The sequence below is a fragment of the Athene noctua genome, chromosome 12 (genome assembly GCF_965140245.1).
Source record: "Athene noctua chromosome 12, bAthNoc1.hap1.1, whole genome shotgun sequence".
In the NCBI taxonomy this organism is placed as follows: domain Eukaryota; kingdom Metazoa; phylum Chordata; class Aves; order Strigiformes; family Strigidae; genus Athene; species Athene noctua.
The window spans coordinates 4906084-4931946 of record NC_134048.1 but is presented as its reverse complement, the minus strand read 5'-3'; the positions used below and the strand labels follow the sequence as shown (position 1 = coordinate 4931946).

The 25863-nt window shown below is 47.5% G+C and overlaps 1 protein-coding gene across 3 annotated transcripts in view; it reads right to left on the bottom strand.

Annotated features, from left to right (window-relative positions):
• Positions 1-25863, bottom strand: part of SIL1 (SIL1 nucleotide exchange factor) — a 100963-nt gene that overhangs the window by 70749 nt on the left and 4351 nt on the right. For 2 of the 3 annotated variants that reach the window (XM_074915812.1, XM_074915811.1), the window contains exons 2-3: positions 4554-4668; positions 1187-1322 (exon numbers count right to left, since the gene is read on the bottom strand). In XM_074915812.1, the coding sequence (XP_074771913.1) occupies positions 1187-1322; positions 4554-4658 (241 nt within the window). In that variant the 5' untranslated portion in view covers positions 4659-4668. Of the gene's footprint in view, positions 1-1186; positions 1323-4553; positions 4669-25541; positions 25560-25863 lie in introns of those variants that run through there. The other variant, XM_074915813.1, reaches the window with a different exon arrangement.

The following is a 25863-nucleotide window of genomic DNA, read 5'->3' as shown; positions in this document are numbered from 1 at the left end:
CACCCAAGCAATGGAGAACGTGCTTCTGAAGAAAACCGGCAGCAACGTTTATAATGACTGCAAGTATATACATATTCTGCTTCAACAAGGGTGGTGGGGATCTGCCAGTCTGAATGCTGAGCAGGGACACCACACGCCTTCCATACATAATGGTACAAAAATAGAATATAAGTATATACCACAGCTTTGTGAAATTTAGGGGCTTTTGCTAGACATTTATGTTATACAAAGATTTACATTTGGAAAAGTTGTTCTGCTATATCTGGCAGAAATTTCACAACAAATGGATCCCATATTTATTCATTCAATGATAATACTGAGCACGGGCTAAAGCTCTTTTAAATTCAGAGCACTTTATAAAAATTAATTACTACTTAGTTCACCCTTCTGAGGTGGGAAGGTATTACACCTGCATATACATGAAGACACCAAAGCACAAGTGGATTAAATACCTTGTTCAAGACCCCAGAGGCAGGCTTACTGATCACCCTAATTGCTGAAATATGTGTGCACACATGCATCTGTGTGCATGTTTAAATGGTCTTATCCTCTCCAGAGCCCTTCCCAGCACACAGGCTTTTGCAGTGAAGCCACCCTGCTCAGTCAGTGTTTTCTCACTGTACGTGCCCCATACATGTCTAATGAAAGGGAAAAAAAGGGAAGAGGGGTTTTTTTGTGGGATGTATGGATAGGGATAAAAACTGGATTTCAAACAGCCAAGGAACAGAAAACCCATTGTTAAAAAGCTGTGCAGTGTTACACTGACAGTTCTTAATCAGATTGCCACTGAGCAGCATTTCACCAGCCCACACTGGAGCACAGCAGACCTGGGATACCACGTGCCAACAAATGTTATAAAATCTGTCCCTTGACAAGCGTACAAAGAGAGAAAGGGCTTCTGAGCTAGTGACAGAGACGCATCACCACCTGCAATGTGACTGGCAGCCCACTCGACCTGCTCCAGTGAACTGAAAGCACTTCAGCAACCACTCCCATCGCCAGCTGGTTTGGTGATGGTGTCCCGTCCCTGTGTTGGGTCATTGGGTCTGAAACTCTTTGTCTGAACACCAGCAAAAGAATGCATTGTCATGGGAACAAACAGGTATTTTGAGTTTCTGCAAGGCTTCTGTCGGTGCTGTCAGGTGGGGTTTCAGAGGGATGCTATAATTAGTTATCAGCGTGTTACCTGGATGGATGGTTTGCCACTGATGTGTGGGGTAAAACACTTCCAGGTCTTCAGGATCAGCATCATCTTCTGTTATCGGCTCTTTCCCGCTGTCATCTTTTATGTCGCTCTCTTCTATTTTTGTAAGGGCAAACTCCTTTCGGATAGAAGAGATTCAGCTCATTAGCAATTGCATCTGGGTAATTTAGTGCCGGCTGAGAATACAAAATTTTTTCCCTCGCCAGCAGATTTTTTTTTTTGACATCCGAGATTCTTTCCACATGGTTAAATTTAGATTTAAAGTATATTAAAGGTTAAACATGCATAACTAGCATGACATTTGTGCTGAACAAAGCAACGCAGCTTATTTCCTATTCCAATGCAGGCTGCAGGTTTAAAACAAGCTTTCGCAGAGCCTCACCTATATTACAGTCAGAGCCAGAAGCCCTGACTATTATTAGGGTTGTGTAATGTTATAAGACCCTGTTTTCCCTTGCCTAAAAATATGTCAAACTTTTAACTTTTTCAGCTCAAACTTTCCACACGAGTGAAACGCCTCAAGTACTGGTTGTTGTGTTTTTTCTTTTTTTCTTAAATGCACTTATTTCAGGCTTGGAGAAGATTTCAGCTAAAATAGTTCAGCTATTTCCAAAATAGGACATGAGGAAAACACACCAAATTGCCCACACGATAAAAGTGCAAGCATCCTTTTCTCCACCCCTTCCCAGTGTCCTCCAAGTCTCTTAAAACAATGAGGCAGCAATTTAATCACCACCTACGTTGTGAGTGCAGAATGCGAATGGCAGAGGTGTGGTAGATCAAGCTAGCACGAGTGGTATGACATTACGCAAAGAAAAAAATGAGGATGAAAAGCAGGAGAAAAATCCTTGCTGTGAGGGAAACCTCGCTGTTCACTGGAAAGTCTCCCTAGGGAGCTGGTGGGAGTCATGTAAAACTGCAAGGGATAGAATTATTGAGAGTACATAGTAAGTAACGACCTTGTACTATCTCACACCAGGCTATTAACTGCTCGGGAAGCAGGTCTTTGCTATTCTGGTTTTCACAGGAACAGATAAGATGGTCCAGGCTAATCATCCAGACAGCTCAGTTTCTGTTGCTGGGAGTATTATCAGATTCTGATATTGCCAAGAACACCACCACTGAATAATTTCAAATAACCCGCCTATAGGGAAAGATTATTTCTAACTGCTGGCAATCAGAGTAAGAGTTACAGTTCACTTCATGAAGTGTTTTGATATTAATCTTAGAATTTTTTCACAGGGAAAAAAAAGAAGTCAATTAAGAGGTGAACTGGAAATTTTAGGCCATGTTCTGCCTTCATTTCCACTTCTTGGAAAAAAATGTGTGCATATTTTCTTGCAGAATCTGGGTGCTTTGCATATAAATATCCATTATCCAGCCTAGCAGAGTGTTTCTGAGCAAGAAAAATATCAGCCTGAGTAAAACACATACGATTAGCAGAGAGAGTGGTAACATGTGAAGATGGTTAGCAAACCTATAGAATGTTTTTATTTTGTCTGTCAAAAGGCATTGAAATTTTGGAAATACACTGGAAAACAGAGCTTAAATCCTGCTTCCACTTAGTGCATCAGAGGCTTGAAATCGTTAAATGATGACAAATGGTTAAAATTCAGTAACAATCATAAGCATAAAAATCCAGGTTCTACTGATGAAAATCAATGTTAACATTTTCTGAGCCATGACACAACAGGACTAACATAGATGAATCAGAGCAGTTATTCCATAGTTTATTTACACTACTGTATTATTATCCAGGAGGGACTTAACAATACAGGCCATTGTAAATTTACCAACAGTCCTCCAAGTGTTCTATCTGTCGAAACACATAACGGAGATGGCTGATGTTTACCAGCTCTGCTCATGCCGTGGTCTAAATGCTCAGTAAGGATAAAAGGATGTGACTTGGTTCATTTAAATGTTACTGCCACTGCTTGGCCCACAAGTGCTTTGCAATACCCTGTTTTCATTAGTATTTCTGGCAAAAATGGGCAACAACACGCAAGCAAGTCTTCATTTAAGCAGAAATTAAGTAGAATCTTTTTCTGTTTGTTTTTGTAATTAAAACAGTAGAAAGAAAGATGTTTTCTAAAGAACAGTGGAAATTTCCTTAAAGGCAAAAAGTCTCCTTGCTTTATCAGTGTGAAATCAACTGCAATAAGCTGAAAAGCCTCAGCAAGGAAGGTCTGAGACAAGCTGCAGTCTGTTTGCAATAAAGGAGAGACACGGCCACCATGGAGCCATTGTAGGGGGAGTGCAGGAGAAGGTGATGGAAAAGTTAACCACCCATCACCTTAACCCTGCCTGAACCCCAGTGTCAGGCTGCCTGCCAACGAGGGCATTTATCACTGGGTGGCTGTCCCAGGTCTTGTTCTCCAGCTGGGATGACTGTGCTCCATCTCCAGCCTCCTCACCTTCCTCCCTGAAATAAAGATGAATTATCTCATCGTTATGTGACTCCAGGTGGGCCCAAGGCACTGGCCTATAGTGCTTATACTGTAATCTGTGCCTCGTATTTGCTGACAGCACAGCCCCCAGACAGCTACACCACACCCCCAACAGACAGCAAGCTGCAGTGCAAAGGCAGGAGCAAGCCTCCAGGGACATGGTGGGGTCAGTGATCCCAGTGTTGCTGGGCAATCCCCTGTTTTAAGCCACAGTATCAATTAAACTAAAAAACCACCACACCCTACTGCTCCTGCTTCCTTAAGGAAGCTTTCCAGATCTGCTAATCTAGCAGGAGCTGGCAGCTGGGGCTCAGCAGAAGAATCCAAACCAGGGGAAGTTTTGCACACCTGTATCAGTGAAAAGGGGAAGACTGTGTCCACCTACCTCAGCTGCAGCTTCAACATTACACTGCAACTAGCAAAATCCATGCACATGGGATGCAAGGACCTGGAAGGATGCTCTTCTAAGCCTGATTCACTTGTGGTGACTCAAAAGAGGCACAGCTAGGAACCTAATTGAGGCCACCTCTTCTGCTCTTCTTGCCACTAGACAACATAATTAGCTTTGCATCTTGCCACAGGGGGAACGTGACAACTCCAAATAGAAAACGTGACATCTAGCAAATAAGAGAGTTGCCCAAATTGCACTGTTCCTGTTGCACTCCCTCTGGATTGAGCATATTCTGGATTTCCTGGGGTGGGACAAGCAGTCTTAAGAAAGAATCCCTTCTGAAATGTTGTTATTGAAGACTCATTGTTGAGGAGAAATGATTCACCAACCCTACTGCAAAACCCTACTTGGCCCTAGAGAGAATCAGGTAAGGCTGTGGCCCCACCTGAGACTCCGGTGGGTGGACAGCCCTTTGTGAGTGCAGCTCTCAGCTGGAGCAGCCAACACTTACAGGAACTCTGTCGCTCAGGCTTGACTGGGAAAACACAGCCGAAACCACCAAGACCAGCAGGTTGACTTTGGCAGTGGTAGAAAGGAGACCAGCCCAGTGAGACATTGCCAACAGCCTGAAATTCAAAGGAAAACAAAACCAACAATATTTTAGTCCATGTTTTCACAGGTTTCAGCATTCTTTACACAATATTTTGCAATGCAGCCCAGGTTCAGGGGCGCGACACCGCAGGAAACAGAACACTTGGAGGTGTTAGCACACGGGTCCCATCAGGGGCAGCCGATAGCAAGGGCTGCCAATTTTGCTGCTAATGGAGTTTATGGCAGGTAACGACAAAGTAGCTTATACTGACCCCTCAGGGGCTTATATCTCTCCTGAAAATATGAAGACACCTGCAAGTCTTGTTTAAAATCACTGTATTAGCACCATGGGTGAAAACTGCAGAGAAAAATAAAAATCAGTGCAATCCTGCAAAGGTTTTTTACGCCTGTGCTGCATTTTAAGCACAGAAGTAACTGTGTTAATTTAAATTAAACAACAAGCAGCCATCAAAGAATCTGGAGTTCATCTGAATCCATAGGTAGGGTTTTCTTGAGGAAAACAACATTTTGCAGAGGTCAGCAAGGTTTACTTGTTAGTTCCTGCAGCACAAGGCTTTCCCCGCTGCTCAGAGCACCGGCTCACCCAAACTGTGATCCCAGGAGCAAGCTCTGCCCGCACTTGCAGCGGACCACAAAGTAGTCTTGGGGCATACAGCCACCCCAACCGACCACAGACCAGCTACTGAACAAGAGAGGGGGGGGAAAAAAAAGAAGGGTCCTGCTCTTGTGGCTGCCAGTCACCCTGTGACAGAGCTCACCTCCCTACCACTACATGTGTAACCATGCTCACGCACACACGTGTCCCCACTGCCTCACAACACGAGGCTTTGAATCCACCTACGGCGCTCAGCTCGCTGCTTCTCACGCTGGGTTAGGGAACGGAGCAGCCTGCCAGCACACAGGCTGGAGAAGCGTTTCCTTTGATTGGCTCTAAATTTACATGCTGCTAAATTAAACTAAATGAGGTCTTTTGAAAGAAGATGGGACTGATTAGTTCCGTTCAAACACTCCTTCATTACTCATCCCTCCATCAAGTCTGCCCTACTCCTATCCAGGTTTTAAAGAATTTCCTCCCATATATGCAGTCCTAAATATCGTTCTTTCTGTATTTGTTGTCCATCAGGATGTCACATCACATCGCAGATTTTTTTCTTTCCTTGAAGCAACCATCTTCTATTCCACAAAGCAGAAAATACCCTCACAGGCACACCCAACACCGACTCATGCCACCAAAAGACCTCTGCCCCCAACAGACTTCAGGGATACGGAGGGAGTGGAGTCCTCTCCTTTCACCCCTTTACTGCTACATTGTCTCTGTTAGGTTACTTATTCCTCTTCCTGCTTGGTTATTGCTTTAGCCAATAAAAAAATAAAAGGCAAAAACACCACATCACGCTGGTCAGTGGTGAACATCTAGAGAAAAGGAGCTGGGCAGGGAGCACAAATAGTGCTGCTGTTCTGATGCTAGTCTGATGCACTGAAAGCAGCACCTGGCATTTCTGACCTGGTGCTTGATATCCTCCTTCAGTGTCCTCCTCTTTTCTAAAAGGTCAAAGAACAACCTCAAGGACTCACAAACCCTTTTTAAACTACAGTCGGAGTAGAAGAAAAGGTCTCCATTTTCAGAAAACAGACAAAGACAACCTGTGGCCAAAAGCCTCCATGTCTCTCTTGGGGAGATCCAGGCTTCTGAGCTGGAGAACCAGAGCAAAATTCATGGGCTCAACCTCCATCTGCTCCCAGAAGATCAACGTACCCTTCTGGCCAATGCTATAGTCAGGACTTCACTAAGACTGACCACAACACACAGTCCTCAACTCACCTCGGAACAAACTGCGGCTTTTTACATACGAAACAGTTTCTTGGGGTTGGGGTTTTTTTAGTTAAAAAACAAGTGGCGAAACGGGGATAATGAAAAACAGATGTATCCCTAAAACTTTACCTGTAAGCCTAGAAATAAAAAGAGAAGAAAAGAAAGAAATTCAACAAAGCAGCAGCTGAAAGAAAACGCACACTCCCATAAAAATAGAGCTCACGTGTACCGAGAAGGCTGGTAGCAAATGACAGTACAGCCTCTTTAAAGCCTACAACCTCATGCCTGCCTGGAAGATGACATCTGCACAACAATTAGCAGTTTGCTTAGGTCCCAGGTAGGCAGGAGAAGCTAACATGTGAAACACGGGGGTTTGAAGATCCTGGAGAGAAGCCTGCACAGGCTGACATCTCGTTACAAGACAGACGTACAGGGATGGCATGAGAGGATTTCCAAACCAAATGTTATGTGAATACAAAGCATTTTTAGAAACGACCCTTGCAGCTTGCAAAGTAGAAAGGGTGGTAGCTGTGACCCCACCTGCATGGGGAGCATTTGCTCTGACTGAAGGACATATTATTTTGGGTCCAGCAGCACCCACGTTCAGCTGCAGCTGGTCAGCACCAGAACCACTACAGGAGGACCACAAATTCCCCTTGTGCGGAGTGGGGTGCTGGGTTTTTTTTCCAATAATCCTTGTATGTCAAAGAAAATCAGGTACTAAGGAATGAGCAAAGTATCACACTCAAAGAAGCCTCCGTTCCTGGCAGGTCCTCCCGTCAGAGCAGGCCACGTTCTCAGCTTCGCAGCACAGGCAGGTTCTGCTCCGCAGCTCCAGAAAACCCTGTCTGCACCAGCGGGCACAGAAACACTAGCATTGCCATTATGTTCTCTATTAGCAGGGGCATTTTTACTGATTTTACTAGCTGTGCATCAGTAAGTGCTGCACAGCCCCGTGAAGGTGGTTGCCATAGCCATAGGTGACAGTTCAAAGCAAGTCAGTGAGAGGAACATATTTCATTAACACGTTCTGCTGCTGGGTACGCACCATTCTTTCACATCCTAACTCAAACCCCACGCTGCGTGTACTGTGCCACTCCAATAAATCCATCTGAAGTCTCTTCTGATTTATGATCTGCTGCTCCAGGAGAGCACACAGACATCCCGGAGAGCTCCCCAGGCCCCTCACTAGGCTCTGGTTATATGGCCAACTGGAAGCAATAACCATAAGCTAAACCTTGATCTCATCTGGGGGTCAAGGGAGCAGTACGGGAATGACAGGTCTTGCAAAATTGTCTGCAAATGTACTAGTTCAGGCCAGGTATCCGTCCAGCCACCCTTCAGCGAGATGGCCGGTGGTAACAAAAGTGCCAACAGCACGTTGTGTGTCTATGAGCACAAATAATTCACAAAGCTCCCCTGGTTGAGCATAGGGCAGCACTGAAAGAACAATCAAACGATCAAAGACATCAAAGAACACAGCCCAGACACCCTCCAGCTGAACTGGCAGCACGAATACTTCCAAGCACTCAAAGCCTCTTAGGCTGAAGCCAGAGTTTGATGGGCAATAACAGTTAAGGAAACTATTTTAAAGATAGACGTGTAAATTGGGATGTCTGATTGAAGAGGTGCACTCAGGACACATACTGCAATCAGCTCCGAGTCAAGATCCCTGTTCAAACACAATGTCATTTTAATGACGCTGGCATCTATGGCCGAAACCAGCATGACGTGCTAAGTGATGTACAATGCAATGGAGAAAGAAAAGGAAATTTAGCTGTCCTGACCTGAAATTTTCTTCCTCTGAGCAACAGGGTCCCCAGGTTTGTAATGAACACCCATTTTTGCTGACTTGCTACTGAAGAGCAGAGCAGTGTCAGTCAAACGCCTTGGAAACATCCCGTGGCTGGCAGTCCCAAGGGCGACGATGACTGTGCAGCTACACCGACAGGAGAAAGAGGAGGTCTTAATCTGAAATTCAGCCTCTGCGTAAAAGAGGAAACAGCTGGTGGGCAAACAGAGGATTGCTAGGAGGCCACAGGACACTCTGCCTTTCCCTGTTGATTACAGTCAGGTCTGCACAACCCTCTGCTTTCAAACAGATGAGCAGGACCAACCTGAAAATATCATCATCTTCTCTTCTTCCCAGAGGCACAGAGACATGATCTCCCATTGAGTACAAACCAAGTTAAGAAAAGCCAGCCTGGAAATACTCATGTTTTGGGGGACATGTGCCCAGATGACCACATGGGTGCTGAGCAGGTCTCAGTCCTGAAGACCAGCTTCAGCTCTCCCTGCCTTGACCGTACTTGGACATTGCACCGTGGCTGCTGGTATGAGGCACAGTATTTCTTGACTTCCTCTGGAAATGGGAGACATGAGTAGACAAACTGCTCATATTAAAAACCAAATGGCCCTCATAAGAAGAGCATAGGTCCTGTCCTTCCAAACACATCTACCCAGAGATGATTACCTGCAGCACTTTTAACATGGAGAATCCAGCAGGAATATACGAGCCAAGGGGCAAGATGCTGCAAAAACCACAATGAGCTACCAAACCTTCCACAATGTGAGCGTTCCCCACTGCCTTCACTAAGAACAGGACTTGTGAGTCTCTGATACCCCTCTTACCCTCTTAAAAGCCGTCTTCAGCTTCTTTGCATGCTTTTTCTTCCCTGTGACAAGGCCTAGCAATTAATTGTACTTGCCCTATGTGCTGTGCCTAGGTGAGCTGCTGTGGCTCTGCACAGCTGATCGACAGGCACCTGGGAAGCACCAGGGACCTCCTGCTCTGTGCGTCTGTCTGAGCTGCCACAGACAGGTCCTGCAGCATTTCCAAAAGGAGGCAGAAGTGAAATTTCAACTTCGTTAAAGCCAATGCTAAAACTACAAAGATCCTGGAAGAGACCTGAATACACCTGACTGATCAAAGAACTGGATCTGAATAAAAATTAATAATAAAGACAGAATAAAATAATAATAACCAACCTAACACCTTATGCAGAGAAGGAGAAGAGCCCTGAATGACAAAACCAAACATAAAGAGAAGCTTCCTTCCAGGACCCATGCAGTGTTCCTGATGGAGACCCAATTTGTTTGTCCTCGATTCTCCCAGGACAAACTGGGCAGGAACAGACTTCTGTGGGGACGGACCCACCACCCCGGGCTGGCGTGGGCTCTGCACAGCCTCGTTCAAGGTCTGAGGTTGCACCCGCTTCTGCGGTGCCCGGGATGCTCTCAGCCTGCTCCTCCCAACGCCCTGCCATTGGGAAAGCATGCTCGCGCATCCAGCGAGTGCCCCCAGCTCCACGCAGAGCCCACTGCACTGGGAGCACCCAACCCTGGCCAGAAGGTCCCACCCGGGCTCAAAGCCCCACACGCATGGGTGAAAGACAGGACAGTGAGCACCACTTGTTTGCAAACACCCTCACACTACCAAGATTTCAGTGGAGAAGGCGTAGCTGCAATACAGACCGTCCCGTTAACACTGCTTATGAAATTGCTTAAAAAAACCATTTATTCTTTTTGCTTGCTCTTCATCATTTACTCCTACCAGGACTCTGCTCTGGCGTGTTAAAAACACTCCTACACAAGGGAAAAGTTGTGGGAACACCTTCCCGTATTTGGCTGCCTACAGAGAACCCACGCAGCCAGGAGGCCATGCTTTTAGGTTTACAGGAATAAATTGTGGCTCAAGCTCTGCTGGTTAGGCACAGCCTGCCCCCAAGCAGCAGGTCCTGCTCTGACCTGCAGCAGAGGCACCACTCTGAATTGGGACCAGTGCATGGGGAGAAATTTTGACAGGGGGTGGTGGGGATGGGGAGGGAGGAAAAGCATAACCACGGCATAAACATAGCCATGTAACTTTTATAACTGCCACTAATAAGTACAAACAATAAATACTAATAACCCCTACAGGCTACCTGCTTAGCTGTCAGCGAACATCAGCCCCTCTAAAGGCAACTCGGCTACAATACCACCTAAAGCTGGTCCTTCCAACAAGCACTTCCAGGTGCCAATGCAAGCGAGAGCAGAGCAGGGACATCTCCAGTGACAGGAGACAGCACAGCGGTGCCCGGGCACGGTGAGGGCAGCTCTCGGTACCCAGCAGCTGCACCAGCACTGGCCATGGCTCCGCACAGGGGCAGAGGAGTGGTGGTTGTGTCCTTTACAGATAAAGCTGGCATCGCCCCTTCTACCCAACCACAGCAACTCCAACCCTGTTTATACAACCTCACACAGTTTAACATTAAACATCATTTAGCCTATCAATTAAATTTACTTAATTAGTTCCTTCAGAAACCAGCGTTCACAGAAAATGCTGCTCTCCAGAGAGCAAGAGCACAGCTTTATACTTTGGTGGTTTGAAGCCTGAGCAAGGCTGCCATGTCCTCTCTGCCCGCTCATTAGTGGTGATGGCAGCGGGGGCCACTCTCCACTGTGGCTCAGCCAGTGCCCCGATGCCATGGGCCATGGCCAGCATGTCTCTGGCATTTCTCAGACAACCCGGCACTGGAGAGCCCCAGCTCCAGGATGGGAGGGAGCTTCTGCTCTGCTCATGATGGACTGTACAAAAACAGAGTGTGCCTCAGATGAGAGGACTGAATTTATCATTTATTACTTATAAATAATGAATTCATCTGAATTTCTGACAGCTGCTCTCGCAGGGCTCCATGACCACCTGCACAAGCACACGACACCCTCACTCTGCAGAGCTTCAGGGCTAGCTAACTAGTCTGGTACAGACTTCACGTTCGAGTCTGTACCAGAGCGCAGGGGGTGATTTGCACCAATTTAGGACTTGCCTGAAGATAAGTGACGCACAGAGACCTTCAGAACAAACATCTTTCTGAAAGCTGCCACACTACCTCACCTCAGCCACACGAAACAGCTTTCTCCTTCCTCATCGCCTCCCGGTTGCCTCAAATCCCAACTGAAAACACCTCTCCTGCCCATACCTATTCCCTTCTTCTGCTCCTTGCTGCAATTTCCCATGCACAGCACACAGAATTGAGTGATATTTTTCTCCCCTCACATGTATCCATCATTTCCATCAGCCCCTGTTTGCAAGGTGACGCCTTGGCTCAGACTAACCTGGGAGTCGGTCAGTGTTCAGCACTTTTTACCCGCTCTGTTTTCCCAAGTCTGAAGAATCTAACAGGAAAGCAAGCACACACTGCACTAGACAGGTGCACCCTGATGTCCTGCTGTAGTTGGGCCCACGAAAGTCAAAGATTTAATTGGCGTGCTCCCAGACACTCTGGAAACAGCTTTTTGTATCTTCCAAGTTCCTGCTGTTTGCTCATGGCTCTCACATCGAATAACAACCTCCTTCCCCTGTCAGGTGCCGGCTTCCCTATAAAGAGCCTCAATTAAGAGGTCAAAAAAATGCAAAATTCAGGCTCAGTATTACAGAAATCCGACACTGATGTATCAGGCACACAACTCCCACAGCAGCACCCCCACCACGGTGCCTGTCCCAGTACAAACATCTGCCCCCAAGCCTTTATCTCAGCCTGTCCCCGCCAAGACCCCGCTGCCAGCGCTGGCTCAGCCCGGGGGTTTCCCATCGGGACTGCAACCCCTCCCGGGGGTGCCGAGGGCACCCGCTGCCACCCTGCGGAGCACCCGGTGCAGAGGTGGGCAAGTGAAGGGCTTCTCTGGCAGCCCTAGTGATGTGCCAGAAACGGTAAGCTATGAAGTTTATGAAAAATGCATTTCCCCTCTCTGCAGTGCACCGGGTGGCCATGACACCTCTTACTCGATGGGACGACCCACGGGTACAGGTCACAGCAGGGAGCAGCACAGCACACGGGCAGCAAACATACAGCTTGCCCACCTGGCTACATGGCCAGGACTAATGTGGCATCATAACCTGTGGGATTAATTGCACGGGACACCTGGTGGGATCCCCAGCTCAGGACCTCCCCTGCAAGAGAGCTGGGCTCCCCCATGTTTCCAGTTGCGTGGCAAGTTCCCAGCTGAAAAGCCACTGGGATCCATCTCGTGGGCCAAACCCACTCAGGAGCTGTCAGATCAGCCAGCCACTGTCACCAAAACCCAGAATAAAGCCCTAACAACCCAACCTTAAACCCTCCCCTGCAGGGAAACAAGGAGCTCTCCAGGGACAAATGTAATCTGCTGCCAAGCAGGTTCACTCAGGACCGCTCCTGGCTTTGCCCCAACTCTCTGCATAAGCCCAAGCAACTCGTTCCTCACACCAGAGCTCAGGTGCTCCACTCCCAAGACAGATGCCACAGTTATAAGGGAATCACAGGGCTCCTTCCACTAAGGTCTGCAGTAATATCTTCATGTGCTTGGATGAAAGGCATTATCCAAGTTTGCTTATTTTTTTCACTGCATTAGTACTTTTAAAGTGGTCTCAGAGGATGCCTTTCACAAGCAATTAAAAAACTCTGGGACAGTAACGATCATGAAGAGAGAATGGAGACGACTACCAGTACTATCATCTAGAAGCAACTCTCATTATGATTTCTGTTCTTCTACAGGCATTTCCCACTAAGATTAAAAAGCGAGCCTAGCTCCCTGAGCATAAGAGCCTCCCCAGTCCAAAACCAAAGCAGAACAGCCAGTCAGCAGCAGGCAGCATTCGTTCAGCAGTTTTTTTCCTAAAGAAATTTAAAATAGAAAAGAGCTCCAAGGGCTGTGAATGCAGAAGTAAATGCACAGACATGAGAAACTGAAAGAGAGCACAATTCCTTCCCTCTCCTGTTCTTCATCAACTCCCATTTCTACTTTGGGGAATGTTTTTTTGCCTTTTTGCTTCCAATATGGTTACAGACTGACACGTGTTTATGCTGCATCCAGGATCAAGATGCTCCAGTCTTCACTGGTCCTTGGGCACTGTTGTAAGCTTAATAAAAACCAGGGAAGAAGCAAGGAAACTGCTTGCACACAAAGCACCATCGAATGCAAGGAGTCCACAGCTGAAAAATACATTTCTTCTCTCATTGCTTGTCAGATAGGGAGAGCTATTTTAGATGTTACTTGTAGCAACGTATGGAAAAAAATAGTTGAAAATGTGACAGTGCAGCATCCTTTTAATTAAACAATCCCTCAGGCACTGCAGAACTGTTCCAGCCAAGCACAGGCACTGGACATTGCACGTCCGCTCCCTCAGGGGTAGATGCAGGCCTGAGTCCCCCAGCAGAGGAGGTTTCACGGACCCCTCTGAGGCCCAACTGACATTATTAGATGACCCAGATGATCTGCAGGGGCTGTGACCTTCCTGCTGTTGTTCTGCCTTTTGCCTCATCAGCCTCCGCTAAGCAGAGCTTTGATCACCCAAGTGACTCCTGGTTCAGAAAACTTCTTTCCTCTTGCTGCCTAGACATGAAGGATGCTGAGCTGGAGTTCCTGAGCATCTCTGTTTCACACGGGTAGACTTTGATGTTGTACAGAGCACCCGTCTCTGCAATTCGTCTGGTCTCTTCAAACAGCAGCAGAGCCACAGCTTGTGATCTGTGCAAAAGAGCGTTTTCCTCGGGGAACAAAAGTCACGCTGGCACTCGTCTGCACCTTGTCATGGCAGAACAGGCTGTATTGGTGCTTCAAAGCACTCCTCAACCTTAAATCCTTATGACTCGGTGACAAATCAGAGAACTTGCCTCTGTACATCTCATAAATCCCAGCAGAAGTTATGAACAGCATTTCTGCGACTGCCTCGGCCACCACAGGGCCCTGCATGTGCCATCAGTCGCACTGGCCACAGAGCTCAAGGGCTGCAAGGTCCACGTGGATCCTCTCCACAGGGAAGGCTCAAGCAACTGCTTCACCACGGACATTGAACTGCGAGTCACAGGTGCCTCCCCAGCTCCGTGACCGTGCTCACCGCTCTTCAGAGCCCTGGGTTCGCTCAGGAGCGGCACCTTAGCTCTGTCCCACTGCCCCTCAGCCACCGCAAAGCCGGACTCCAGCAGCCCAAAACCTGGACTGGAGAAGAACAGAGATGCAACCAGAATTGAGTGGTTTTCCTCCACAATTTTCTCTTCCAAGGGACAACCGTGTAACCTCAGCACCTTTCAGTGCAGAAAGACAAGACCCACTGTTTCTCATGTGGAGCTTGGACCAACAGCAAGAGACCCAGCCATCTAAAAGGAACGTTCTTTTTTTAAAGAACACCCTAGAAAGAGCCATTTTGTGGACTGACATATCTCAGTAGCTGTCCACGAAGGGTCCTTTCTTTGGCAGTCCCGGCTGCCACTGCAGCTGATGCCGCTGCAAACACCACACAACACACCCAAGCACTGGGAAGGAGCAGCCAAGGATAGAGTGATTTTCACTCTCCATTTCTTGGCCTTTGCTGTATGGCTACTTGCCAAGCCAAAGAGAACTCTCAAAATCGCCCTGCCTGCTCTATGTGCTAACAGTAGGCTGTTAGCCACTCACATTCTTTAAGCTCCGATTAAAGATGGATCTGCAGCACCTTTCTCTCTGCTGTGAGACAGCAGAACATCCTGAGCAGCTTCCTCTACATCCTGGTGGTGCCACAGTCTCATCTTGCCACATCAGGTGGGGAGACCGCAAGTCCATCACAGGACTGCCAGGCCACAGTTCCACAGTGGGGGGCTTCTCCCATGAAGACCACAGGCTTCAGCTGTCCTCTCCTGCAAGCGAATTTTATCACACAGTGGACAAACTATTCTGCAGAGCTTCTCCATCAGCTGATATCTAAATACAGCTGCCACGTGAATCCAGGCTGTTTCAATGACAGCCTCCACAGTGACTTCCAGTGACCGCAGACATCACACATTGAGACAAGTTTTGGCACCAGCCCCAGTCCAGGGACTGACAAATCTCAGTGCACCCATAACCAGGCAGGGATGGTTACTCACATGTAGAAGGGTTTGCAGCATCAGGAGCAGACAGCATATTTTTTCTGAGGCAAGGACTCTGTCATATATGCATTAAATGGCACATTTATTATGCTATTCAGGAATAAATAATAATTACAGTGGCCTCCAGTCTCCATCTCTTTCAGTCTGTACTTAAAGAAAGAGCAAAAAAAGGACAAAAGCAAACAGTGTTTCCACAAAAATCTCTGAACTGGCTTTTAGTTGCGGGACAAAAGAGGGCCAGCTGCTGAACTGCTTCCCTTATTGTCCTGTCTAATTTCTATTTCATAACAGCAGTCAGGCACTGCAGGCAAAGCACTTCAGGAGGCAAAGCATAACTCGGGTGGTTGAGTAGACCTGACCTTCAGTCTCCTGCCTCATCACAGTGTTCCAGGTGTGCCACGACTCCCTAGAAACATGTTGTGTGCAGTGCTTTCTTCTTTAATCATAGGGTAAGGAGCTCTGAGCCAGCCCGGGCATCTGGTGGGCTCTGTGTGGCTAAGGGCTTTCAGATGGCACTGGAGGAGCCAGCACACACCAGTGGGTCCATACACACACAGCTAAGAGAGGCTCTCTCACAAACACATTTCTAGCACACATAACTCTCCTTTCCATCAAGGAGTCAGTCCTGTTTCTGTAGAGATTTACAGAGAGGGGTTTTTTTCTCAGAAGCAATAATAGATGGACAGCAGGAAAGAGGAGAAATTAATGAACATAGTAATTATTCCCAAAGTTGCAAATTGGAGCGATTCCTCACCCTGAGACAACCCTGGAAAACAAGATTAAAATGCTTAGGGGACAAATTCTCAAAACTGCAGGTAATAGAACAGATAAAATGTATTTACAGTATCTCACAGGGGACATGTACTTTTTATTCTGCTGAGGAATGTAATATTCCACTCCTCATTAGACTTAAAAGGGTGCCCTAAAAAAAAGCAACTTAAAGCATCTTTAATGGCAACTGGGTCTGGTTCCAGAAACGCAGGCTCTCTTCTGCCCCACACACCGAAGTGCAACGAGAAACACAACAAGCATCTGCAGGAACACGCAGAACAGAAGCAGCATTAATAACCTATGCAAATAGCACAATTTAACAACCAGCAAAAAGGAGGCTGGAATGGGAGGTGAGCTAAAACAATGCTCCCTCCACTGACACATTCTAGGAGGAGGAGAGCAGGCTTGCCTTTCTCAACTTCCTTGGTGCCTGCAAAGCCACGGCTGCCAGCTAACAGACTGCGCCTGAAGTACCCGCCAGCAGAAACAATTTGTCATGTGTCAAATCAAATAAACTCTTATGAGACCACTGTACTCCCTGAAGCAGACGGCTGCCAAACTCCAAAGGAGAAATCCAAGAAACCTAGCTGGCCAGTGTCAGACCCAACGATGCTCACGAAGACCAGCACACTTTTGATTTTTAAAACACATCAGTACAATGCAATCTGTTCCTGGGCAGCACTCCCATGCAAGGCAACCATCAACAATATCCATTATTAAAAAGAATTCAGTGTTTAAATTATCACTCTGGGCTGAAGCTCCTCATAGTCTAGAAACTTCACATTCCTCATCCAGCGGCACAGCATCTCGCTCATCCTAGGGAGGCATTAAGAAGGCTAATGTTTGTCAAAGAGCCTTGGCGCAAACGTGCTGCAATGGATTATCATCCGCTTGAGCAAACGCTCCTCCTCTCCCAGTCAGCCTTGTGTTCTCTCACTAGAAGTGAACTCCACAAAAATTGAATCACAGATAACTTTTTTTCTTTTAAATAGTGCTAGAGCCCTTTTTTTTTTTGTTCATTCCCAAGCACTATCGCAGCTTCTTACGTCCTGGGCTCATGTCATTCCAGACCTTATGTTGAGGCCCCTCACTTGCAGCATGGTCCTGAAAGAACCATTAAAGCACAGACCCTCCAGTGCTGGCTCTGCTGTGGGGAATGTTGTTCCCTCTCTGTTTTCCTGCCAGGCAGGAGAATGGGCCTAAACCTGCTCTGGGCACACCTGCAAGATTTAATCATGCCAGCCAGAACTATGGGGAACCCAAATCACTCACCTGCTCCTGCAACTGCTTGCCAGTCCTGTATAGAGGGCAAATGCCTCAGCCCAGGGCTCACCTGCTGGCTCCAGATGTTCCAGATGCCAGTGTGTTTCATCTGGGGTCAGCTACGTAAGCCCCTCCACAGCCAGGAAAACCTCTCCTTCCATAGAAGATGAATAATGGACCCAGAAAAATTTGTCTGTGAGCAGCCTGAGGTTCCTGAATGGGAAGTTTGACCCGCCCACAGAAGAGGTTAGCTTATCGCAAAACGTGAGCAAACAGGGAAAAGGCAGGAGATCGTAAGGAAGGATGAGAGAAGCAGGAGGTGTTGTCTCAGGTCACCAAGAAGCAACTGCCTGCCCCAAAACCCAGAAACAGAGCCTCAAGTGACACTATGTATCAACAAAAAGAAGTGAGAAAACTAAAACCACGCAGCCTAAAGCAAGGGAAGAACAAGGCAGCAGGCACATTCCCCTCGGTATTGGTAGCACCAGCACAAACCTGAGCTGCATGGGTTTTTTTTTTCCAGAATTTATTTAAAGATCATCTGATGCCTCATGACACGTTATATTTAGACGCTGTTTTATCTGTACCAGGACTCCTCTCCAGCCACAGGGACTGGCATCAAGCACAGGACACCATCTTGCCAGCCTTACTTGGACAGGTTTGTTGTTTCCTACGAGCATCTCATCCAGCGCAGAAAACACCATCAGCCGGTACGTGCACCAGGAGAGCTGTAAAGTACTCACGGTGCTGCTTTCCAGCAAGGAGCAAAACACAGGCTGTTACCGTAACGCAGGAAGTGTTAAACCGAGATCTCATGGAGGAGGAGGTTAGCAGACACAAGTCTGTCATTTACAGCGATGCTTTTCAGGCACTTGCAGCTGCAGAGACGCCAGCCAAGAGACAGGTTCCTACAGCCTCTCCCAGGCTTTACATGCTCCAATTTCCACCCCACAGCTCTCTGGGCAGCAACCCACCCCGGGTCAGGCAGCGGCGAGCAGAGCCTGCACCGGGCACAGCCAGCCCTCGCCCCCAGCCACCCCACTGCCCAGCCCCGCATCCGTTTACAGGCAGGTTAAGCAGGCAAAGCTTTAGGCATCAGTCCAGCACATGGCTTGAAATCACATCTCTGAACGGAGGACAGGGAGGTCCTCCTCCGAAATATTTACCTTTTTCCCAGCTCTCTGACTTGGAGAGATTTCAGAGAGAAATCAAAGGGCTATAGTGCCGCAGGAGTCCAGGGCACCCGCACTGATTTCCTCAGCAAATTCTGGTCATGTTTCTAAACAATGGAAAATTTCCCAAACACTAAGAGAGAACAAAACCCACACTAGCCACCAGAAGCCAGCCAGAAGTCAACAATGCTCCAGCCAGCAATCTCACTCTGCTTCTCAAGCGATGCTCTGCACAAACCCAAACAAAAGGAGCCCATTTACATCATCACCAATGAATTTCTTTACCCCCAGAAAACTTGTACAAGTGCCACACTTGTGAGTGCCATTATGATTTCCAACAGCCTCCTGCTGACGTTGAACAGACTTTCCAAGCTTCTCTGCATACATTTTGTATGTGATTACCCCATGCTTGCCGGAAGAAAAGAATAAAATGCACTCAAGAGCCACTTGCTCATTCCCAATTTGGGTACAACAATGCCAGATGCAACAACATCATTTTTACCTCCCGGACACCTCCCTGCACCAGGGCTGGCACATGCCACAGCCAGCCACCGGAGACAGGCTTTTCCCAGCAAAGGTACAAGCACCTCATACACAGTACTTTAGTTTTGTAATTCTCATGAGGATCCATCTCTACCAGCCATAATGCATTAAGCAACAACACAATATTCAAAGCTAAGCTCACAGCTTGTAGCAGAACTTCACAGAACCATAGAATGGTTTGAGTTGGGAGGGACCTTAAAGATCATACAGTTCCACCCCCCTGCCCCGGGCAGGGACACCTTCCACCAGCCCAGTTGCCCAAAGCCCCGTCCAACCTGGCCTTGAACCCTGCCAGGGAGGGGGCAGCCACAGCTTCTCTGGGCAGCCTGTGCCAGGGCCTCACCACCCTCACAGGGAAGAATTTCTTCCTCATATCTAATCTGAATCTACCTCCTTTCAGTGTAAAACCATTACTCCTCATCCTATCCCTAGCCCCCCTGATAACAGGTCCCTCCCCAGCTTTCCTGCAGCCCCTTTCAGCCCTGGGAGGCCGCTCTAAGGTCTCCCCGGAGCCTTCTCTTCTCCAGCTGAACCCCCCAACTCTCTCAGCCTGTCCTCACAGGGGTGCTCCAGCCCCTGAGCATCCTCGTGGCCTCCTCTGGCCCCGCTCGAGCAGGTCCGTGTGCTTCTGCTGTTGGTGCCCCCAGAGCTGGACACAGCACTGCAGGGGGGTCTCACGAGAGCGGAGCAGAGGGGGAGAATCCCCTCCCTCGCCCTGCTGCCCACACTGCTCTGGATGCAGCCCAGCACACCGTTGGCTTTCTGGGCTGTGAGTGCACGTTGCTGGCTCACAGTCAGTTTTCCATCCACTACGACCCCCAAGTCCTTCTCCTTGGGGCTGCTCTCCATCCACTCCTCGCCCACCCTGGATTTGTGCTTGGGATTGCCCTGACCCATGGGCAGGACCTTGCACTTGGCATTTCTGAACTTCATGAGGTTTGCACGTCCCACCTCTCCAGCCTGTCCAGGTCCCTCTGGATGGCACATCCCTGCCCTCCAGCATGTCAGCCCCACCACACAGCTCAGTGTCACTGATGAACTTGCTGAGGGTGCCTCAATCCCACTGTCCATGTCTCCAACAGAGATGTTAAACAGCGCTGGTCCCAGCACCGACCTCTGAGGATGCCACTTGTCACCCCACTCCAGTTGGACATGGAGCCATTGACTGCAGCTCTTTGAGTGTGGCCATCCAGCCAATTCCTGATCCACCCAGTGGTCCATCCATCAAATCCGTGTCTCTCCAATTTAGAGACAAGGATGATGTGTGAGACAGTGTCAAAAGCTTTGCACATGATTACATCAGTTTATCTTCTGTTGCCTACCAGTGCTATAACCCCAAAGGTAGCCACCAGATTTGCCAGGCATGATTTGCTGTTAGTGAAGCCATGTTGGCTCCTTATTTCCATGTTCACCTTCTTGTTTTCCATGTGCCCCAGCATAGTTTCCAGGAGGATCCACTCCCTGATCTTGCCAGGCACGGAGATGAGAATGACTGGTCTTTAGTTCTCCAGGTCATCTTTACTTCCCTTTTTAAAATAGGGGTTATGTTTCCCCTTTTCCAGTCAGTGGGAACTTCACCAGACTGCCACAGCTTCTCAAATATGATGGATAGTGGCTGAGTCACTTCATCCCCCAGTTCCCCCAGGACCTGTGGATGCATCTCATCAGGTCCCATAGACTTGTGCACCTTCAGTTTCCTTAGATGGTCTCAAACTTGATCTTCTCCTGCTGTGGGCAGTTCTCCCTTTTCCCAGTCCTCACTTTTACATTCTGCATCTTGGGTGGTGTGGATGGAGCCCTGGCTGGTGAAGACTGAAGAAAAAAAGTTGTTGAGTACCACAGCCTTCTCCATATGCCAGGTGACCAAGTCTCCCTTGTCCTTCCAGAGAGGACCCACATTCTTCCTAGTCTTCCTTTTATTAACTTAGATCACCCAAGGCTCCTTCTGGAAATTTTCTATAGTGTAACAGTTTATTTTGTGGGCAGGAAGAGATCAAGAAAATTAATTGTCACAGAGAGAAGGAAAAAAACTCCTGCTAAAGTGAGTAACTGCACTAGAGCTGCGATCACAAATAGGCCAAGTACATTTTAAGATCTATATATTTTCACTTCCACAGTCCTGAAAAAGAAAACTGAGTGACTTCGTTCTGTATGCATATTGTCCACCATTTGTTATTGTCTGTCTATTGATGTTTACTTGAAAAACAAAATTTAATTAAACCCCACAGTACTGCAGAGCCTGCCTTTGAAATATGCCCACATTAGTGGATCATTACAGTAAATGAAATACAGCTTCATATCGTATTTTTCAAATAACGTCCTAAAACATTTACAAATTAAATAATACTCCTGCAGAAAGAAATTAAGAGACACAGTGTTTAGCAAGGGCAAAGAGATGTTTACAGATGAAGTCTGAAATGAGACGTGGAGGCAGCGAGGCAGAGAGGTGCCAGAGGGCTCTCCTGGACCTTGTTGAGACAGTTCTTGATGTACCAGAAACTAGACAGAGAGTGTGCCAGTGCCAGGCGAGCAGCAAGGGCAGTGTCCCCACACCCCTGAGGAGGTTTCAGCGCAAACTCATTCAGGGTCTGGGGCATGCTGGCACAGTCTGCCAAGCCAGGGAGGTGAGCTCAACACACCTGCATGTCCTTTGTGCCCTTTGGGGAAACCCAGCTGGAGCCACAACAGTCAGAGGGAAGTGAACCCTTGCAACTGACTCAGCAGTGGAAATCTGGACTCTCAACGGGCTGAGAAAAGAGATGTAGAAATGTGCTCCTGTGGCAGGATGCGAAATATAGGGCTAATATTTAGTGGGAGAAGGAAACAAAAGGAGCTTTGGTTTCTCAGGGTAAGTAAAAGCACAAGCAGGTTAGTAAGTCAGTGTTGGTCATAGCAACAATGCCCGATGTCGAGCAAAGCAAAGAAGCATGTTAAAAAGCAAGTGAATATTACATGAGTCTTACAGCTCAGGCTTGAAGAGATCCAAGATTTTTCTTTCCCTTAATAGCATCTGGGGTGATGCCAAGTGTTCTTTGACAAATTATTTACTCCAAGAAATCATTTTCCCTAAACAAGTGTCGCCCGTTACCACATCCTTCTTCAAGTGAGCCTGGAAAAGGCTGTGCCCTGCAGCTCCTGCGGCACCATCTCCACAGGGATGCACCAACGGAGGTACTGACTCCAGCAGGAAGGCAAACATCCCCAAAGAAAAGGCTGAAGATAGAAGAGCTCTCACAGGTGTGAGCCCTAGGGAAAGGTGGGCTGCGTGCGCTGAGCCTGCACCTCTGGCAGGCAGGGCTTTCATGAAAAGCAGAGCATCCCAGCCTACGAGCAGGCTGGAAATGAAGAATAAAACCTTGCGAGGGCACCTCTGGATCCACTTTACAGGAAGACAGTAAAAGATTCACAGTTGCTGCCCATGACGGGGATCAGCAACTGGCAGCCAAATTCCCGTAGGTCCTGCTGAGTTCTCATCAGCATGCTGAATCCATTATTTAAAGGACAAACGTTCAGCCTGGCATATAATCATTAAAAGCTGTCAACTTCCAGCCTACGTGGGGCTTCCTCTGCGGAAAGGATCCTTCCCTGAGAATCAGGGACTCCTCACCAATTTCACATCATAAAATTAAAACGAACAGCTGCGGCATGGGGAAATCCATTATGCATCACCTTATTGGTCCTACAACAATAACGAGCACTGGGATCCCAAGACACTACACAGCACATGGCAAGTTTTGGCAAAAACCACTGGAATATAGAAAATGGAGCCCAGGATCCTTCCTAAAGGAAAAATGCCATGGTAGAGAGGCATTGGGAGTGACATAAACAAGCTGACACAAAGAGCATCCTTCCTGCGCTGGGGAATGAGATTGATGAGGCTGTGCGGGTCCAAACTGGTGAAGGCAGTTCATGGTGAAGCACAGCACTCACGCAGCAGCAAGGCAGCTGGCTCCTGCCTGCTGACATGCCCTCCTCACCTGCCACACCAAAGCCTCCACCAGGATCAATAGCTCACATCTGCTCTCCTGCACACCCACTCCCCCATCCGACAACGTGAAAGCCGCCCAGCAGCACTCAGGCAGATTCGGGCTGGCTTTGGGCTTTCCAGGCTGTGGCAAAGCCTCCCTGACACTTAAAAGCAGCACAACTGGCTTGCATAAAAGATGAAGATTGCTGAGCCTCCTGCAGCCTTCCCGACGCGAGAGCAATCTGTGGGCGCTGTTCTCCTCAGGCAGCAGGAGCACACCGACACCGGGGCAGCTCCGCGGCGGGGCCAGGTTAAAAACGACCCGGCTTCACGTTCACACCTGTTTCAAGAAATGCGTTCATCTACAGCTCGCCTACGGCTCTTCTCCACCTCTGAGCATGCGAGGTCTCAACACCTAAACCAGACCAGACTGCTGCTCCCAGTTTGCTGGAGAAAATAAAGGGAAAGGGATGTCTGATAGGGAGGAGGGTGCACAGCCCAGACACCTCGGAATGTGTCCCACTCCTGCAGCTCAAGGTTAAACATTCCTTTGCACTAATTTTTGAGTCTGCCTCTCTCAAAAGCCGCGCCAGGTAATTAGAATCATTATAACTATTATTAGACCATAATATTATTATAGCATTTTTGCTACACTTGACATCTGTTGGCTGATAGATTTAACTGGTACATAAGAAATAATTGTGCATAGATTTCTTGAAAATGAGCACCAACACATAAGACATTAAAGTGTTCTGCATTGAAAAAGTTAATTTTATGAAAGCATGCCTGAAATAAAAAATCTAAAATTAACAGTTAAACCTTTTAAAAAATCTCATTAATGAAACTATTTGCGTTTAAATAGGCAGCCATTTAAAAAATCTGACGTTTCTTTAGATGCTTAAAGTCATATACCTGGCTTGGTATCTCTTCAGATCAACATATGCATCTTCTTCCAACCTATTTCAGTGACCCAGAGGTTTCTAAATCATCTTTCCATCTTCCTTTTCCTCTCTCTGCAGCAGGCTTTTGAATTATTTGGGCAAAGAGCCTGACTGCACAGAGGACCAGTATAATCAGGACTCTTAACAACCTGCTCACTGAAAATCCTATAGAATTATCAGCACACACGCATCTAGAATAAAATACAGCTTCTTGCATCCCACAAAGCCCAAAGAGCTTTGCAAACTGGATTAAGGGTGCAATTTATCCACCACCGAGATTCAGCCTTAATCCAGAGTGGAACACCTCCTTTCTACCAGTATTTAACTACAGCACATAGCCCCCCAGAGGGAACTCAGGAAGAGCCCAACAGAAATCACCGGAATGCTGTAAGGAGGCTTAATTTTTTCCCCTGAAGCTGAAATTTGGTCAGGGCACCCACCATCAGCCATCGACCAACAAAGGAGAACAAACAGGGCAGGGCTCCTCCATCCCATTGATGATGTCCTTGAAGTACAGCCTGAGCAAACAGTCATGGCTGGGTACCTCAAGTCACCAACCTTGAGAGATGGAAGAGATGAAAACCAAAGGAACTGTGTTGTCCTCTGTTCTGCTGATTAAGGATACCAATTAAACTCAGACCTCAGAGTGAAAAGAGCAGGCGTATTTTACTAGTGATAACGAATGTAACAGTGTAATTCAGAAGACATGCAGTAAGAAAAAGCAGAATAGTGCACTTAAAGCAGCAAACAGGAAAAAAAAAAAAGGGTAATGCATTAAATCATTACTACACGAGAGAGAGAGAATGGAGATTAAGAAAAATACATCACCACTTGCATATATTATCATCACCCAGACCCGCAGTGGCTGGGCAGCCCCGGTTACAGCGAGGGTCTGGAGAGCCTGTCCTGGCAAGTGGGAAATCCGCCGCGGTGCCTCCACCCGTAGGTGAGGCACCCAAAGTCGCTGCAAATGGGCCCAGCCTTATATACCAGAGATTGAGAGACCAGAATAGCTGGCACCTTTGTTTTGAGCAGAAAATCTCTGGTTGCATTCTCCTGTTGGATTCCACCCAAAGCCTGGCCAGGGCTCAGGGGGGGAAACCAAGGGAGTTTCTAACAAGGGTTAGATACTTGGGTTCTCAGCCTTGAACAAGGCTGAGCAAGGGAAGGTGGATACATTCTCTCCTCACTACTGATTATATTGTGTCTAAGCTGCATCTTTCACTAGCGAGTTTACAGACTTTGTTAATGATTACACACTAAGTTAGCAGCTTCAGCTTGGGGCCTGTTGTTCAGGCTTCAGTACTTCCATGCTTTAGCACTTTTTACATCAGCATAAGTGCGTTGTTATAACTTAGTACAATACCTACTAGCACAATGGGTTTCAGTTATAAAATATACAGGATTCATCTATAGGTCAACTCGGGCTTGGGCCAGTTGTCCAAGCCTTAGCACTTCATCCTCGAATTCAGTGGGGCCCAAATGTCACCCCCCAGTTACACTGATGTGCAAAGAAAGGTGGTATAGGTGGTGGAAGTGCACTTCAGAAAAAGACCAACCTCTTAAAACTCAAAAAGCTGAACACAGCAGCTCAGTATTTACAGAACTCAGGGGTGGTTAGAGCTGGTCCCGTTCAGACAGTGATGTTTTCTCCAGTTAAATGTATTTCAGTTAAAGTAACTCCTCTTCCTTAAGATTAGTTCACGCTGAGAAGGTGACCAGCAGAGCCCTGGTGGAATGAGGTATCCTGTAACTGCTCCCACGGTGACACACTATTCAGGGATAAAAATGAGTGTAATTTTTCCAGAGCAAGTCTTTTTTTTTTCTTTTTTTTTTTTTTTTTTTCTTCAGAGCAGAGCAACCACACAAGAGATTTTGAAT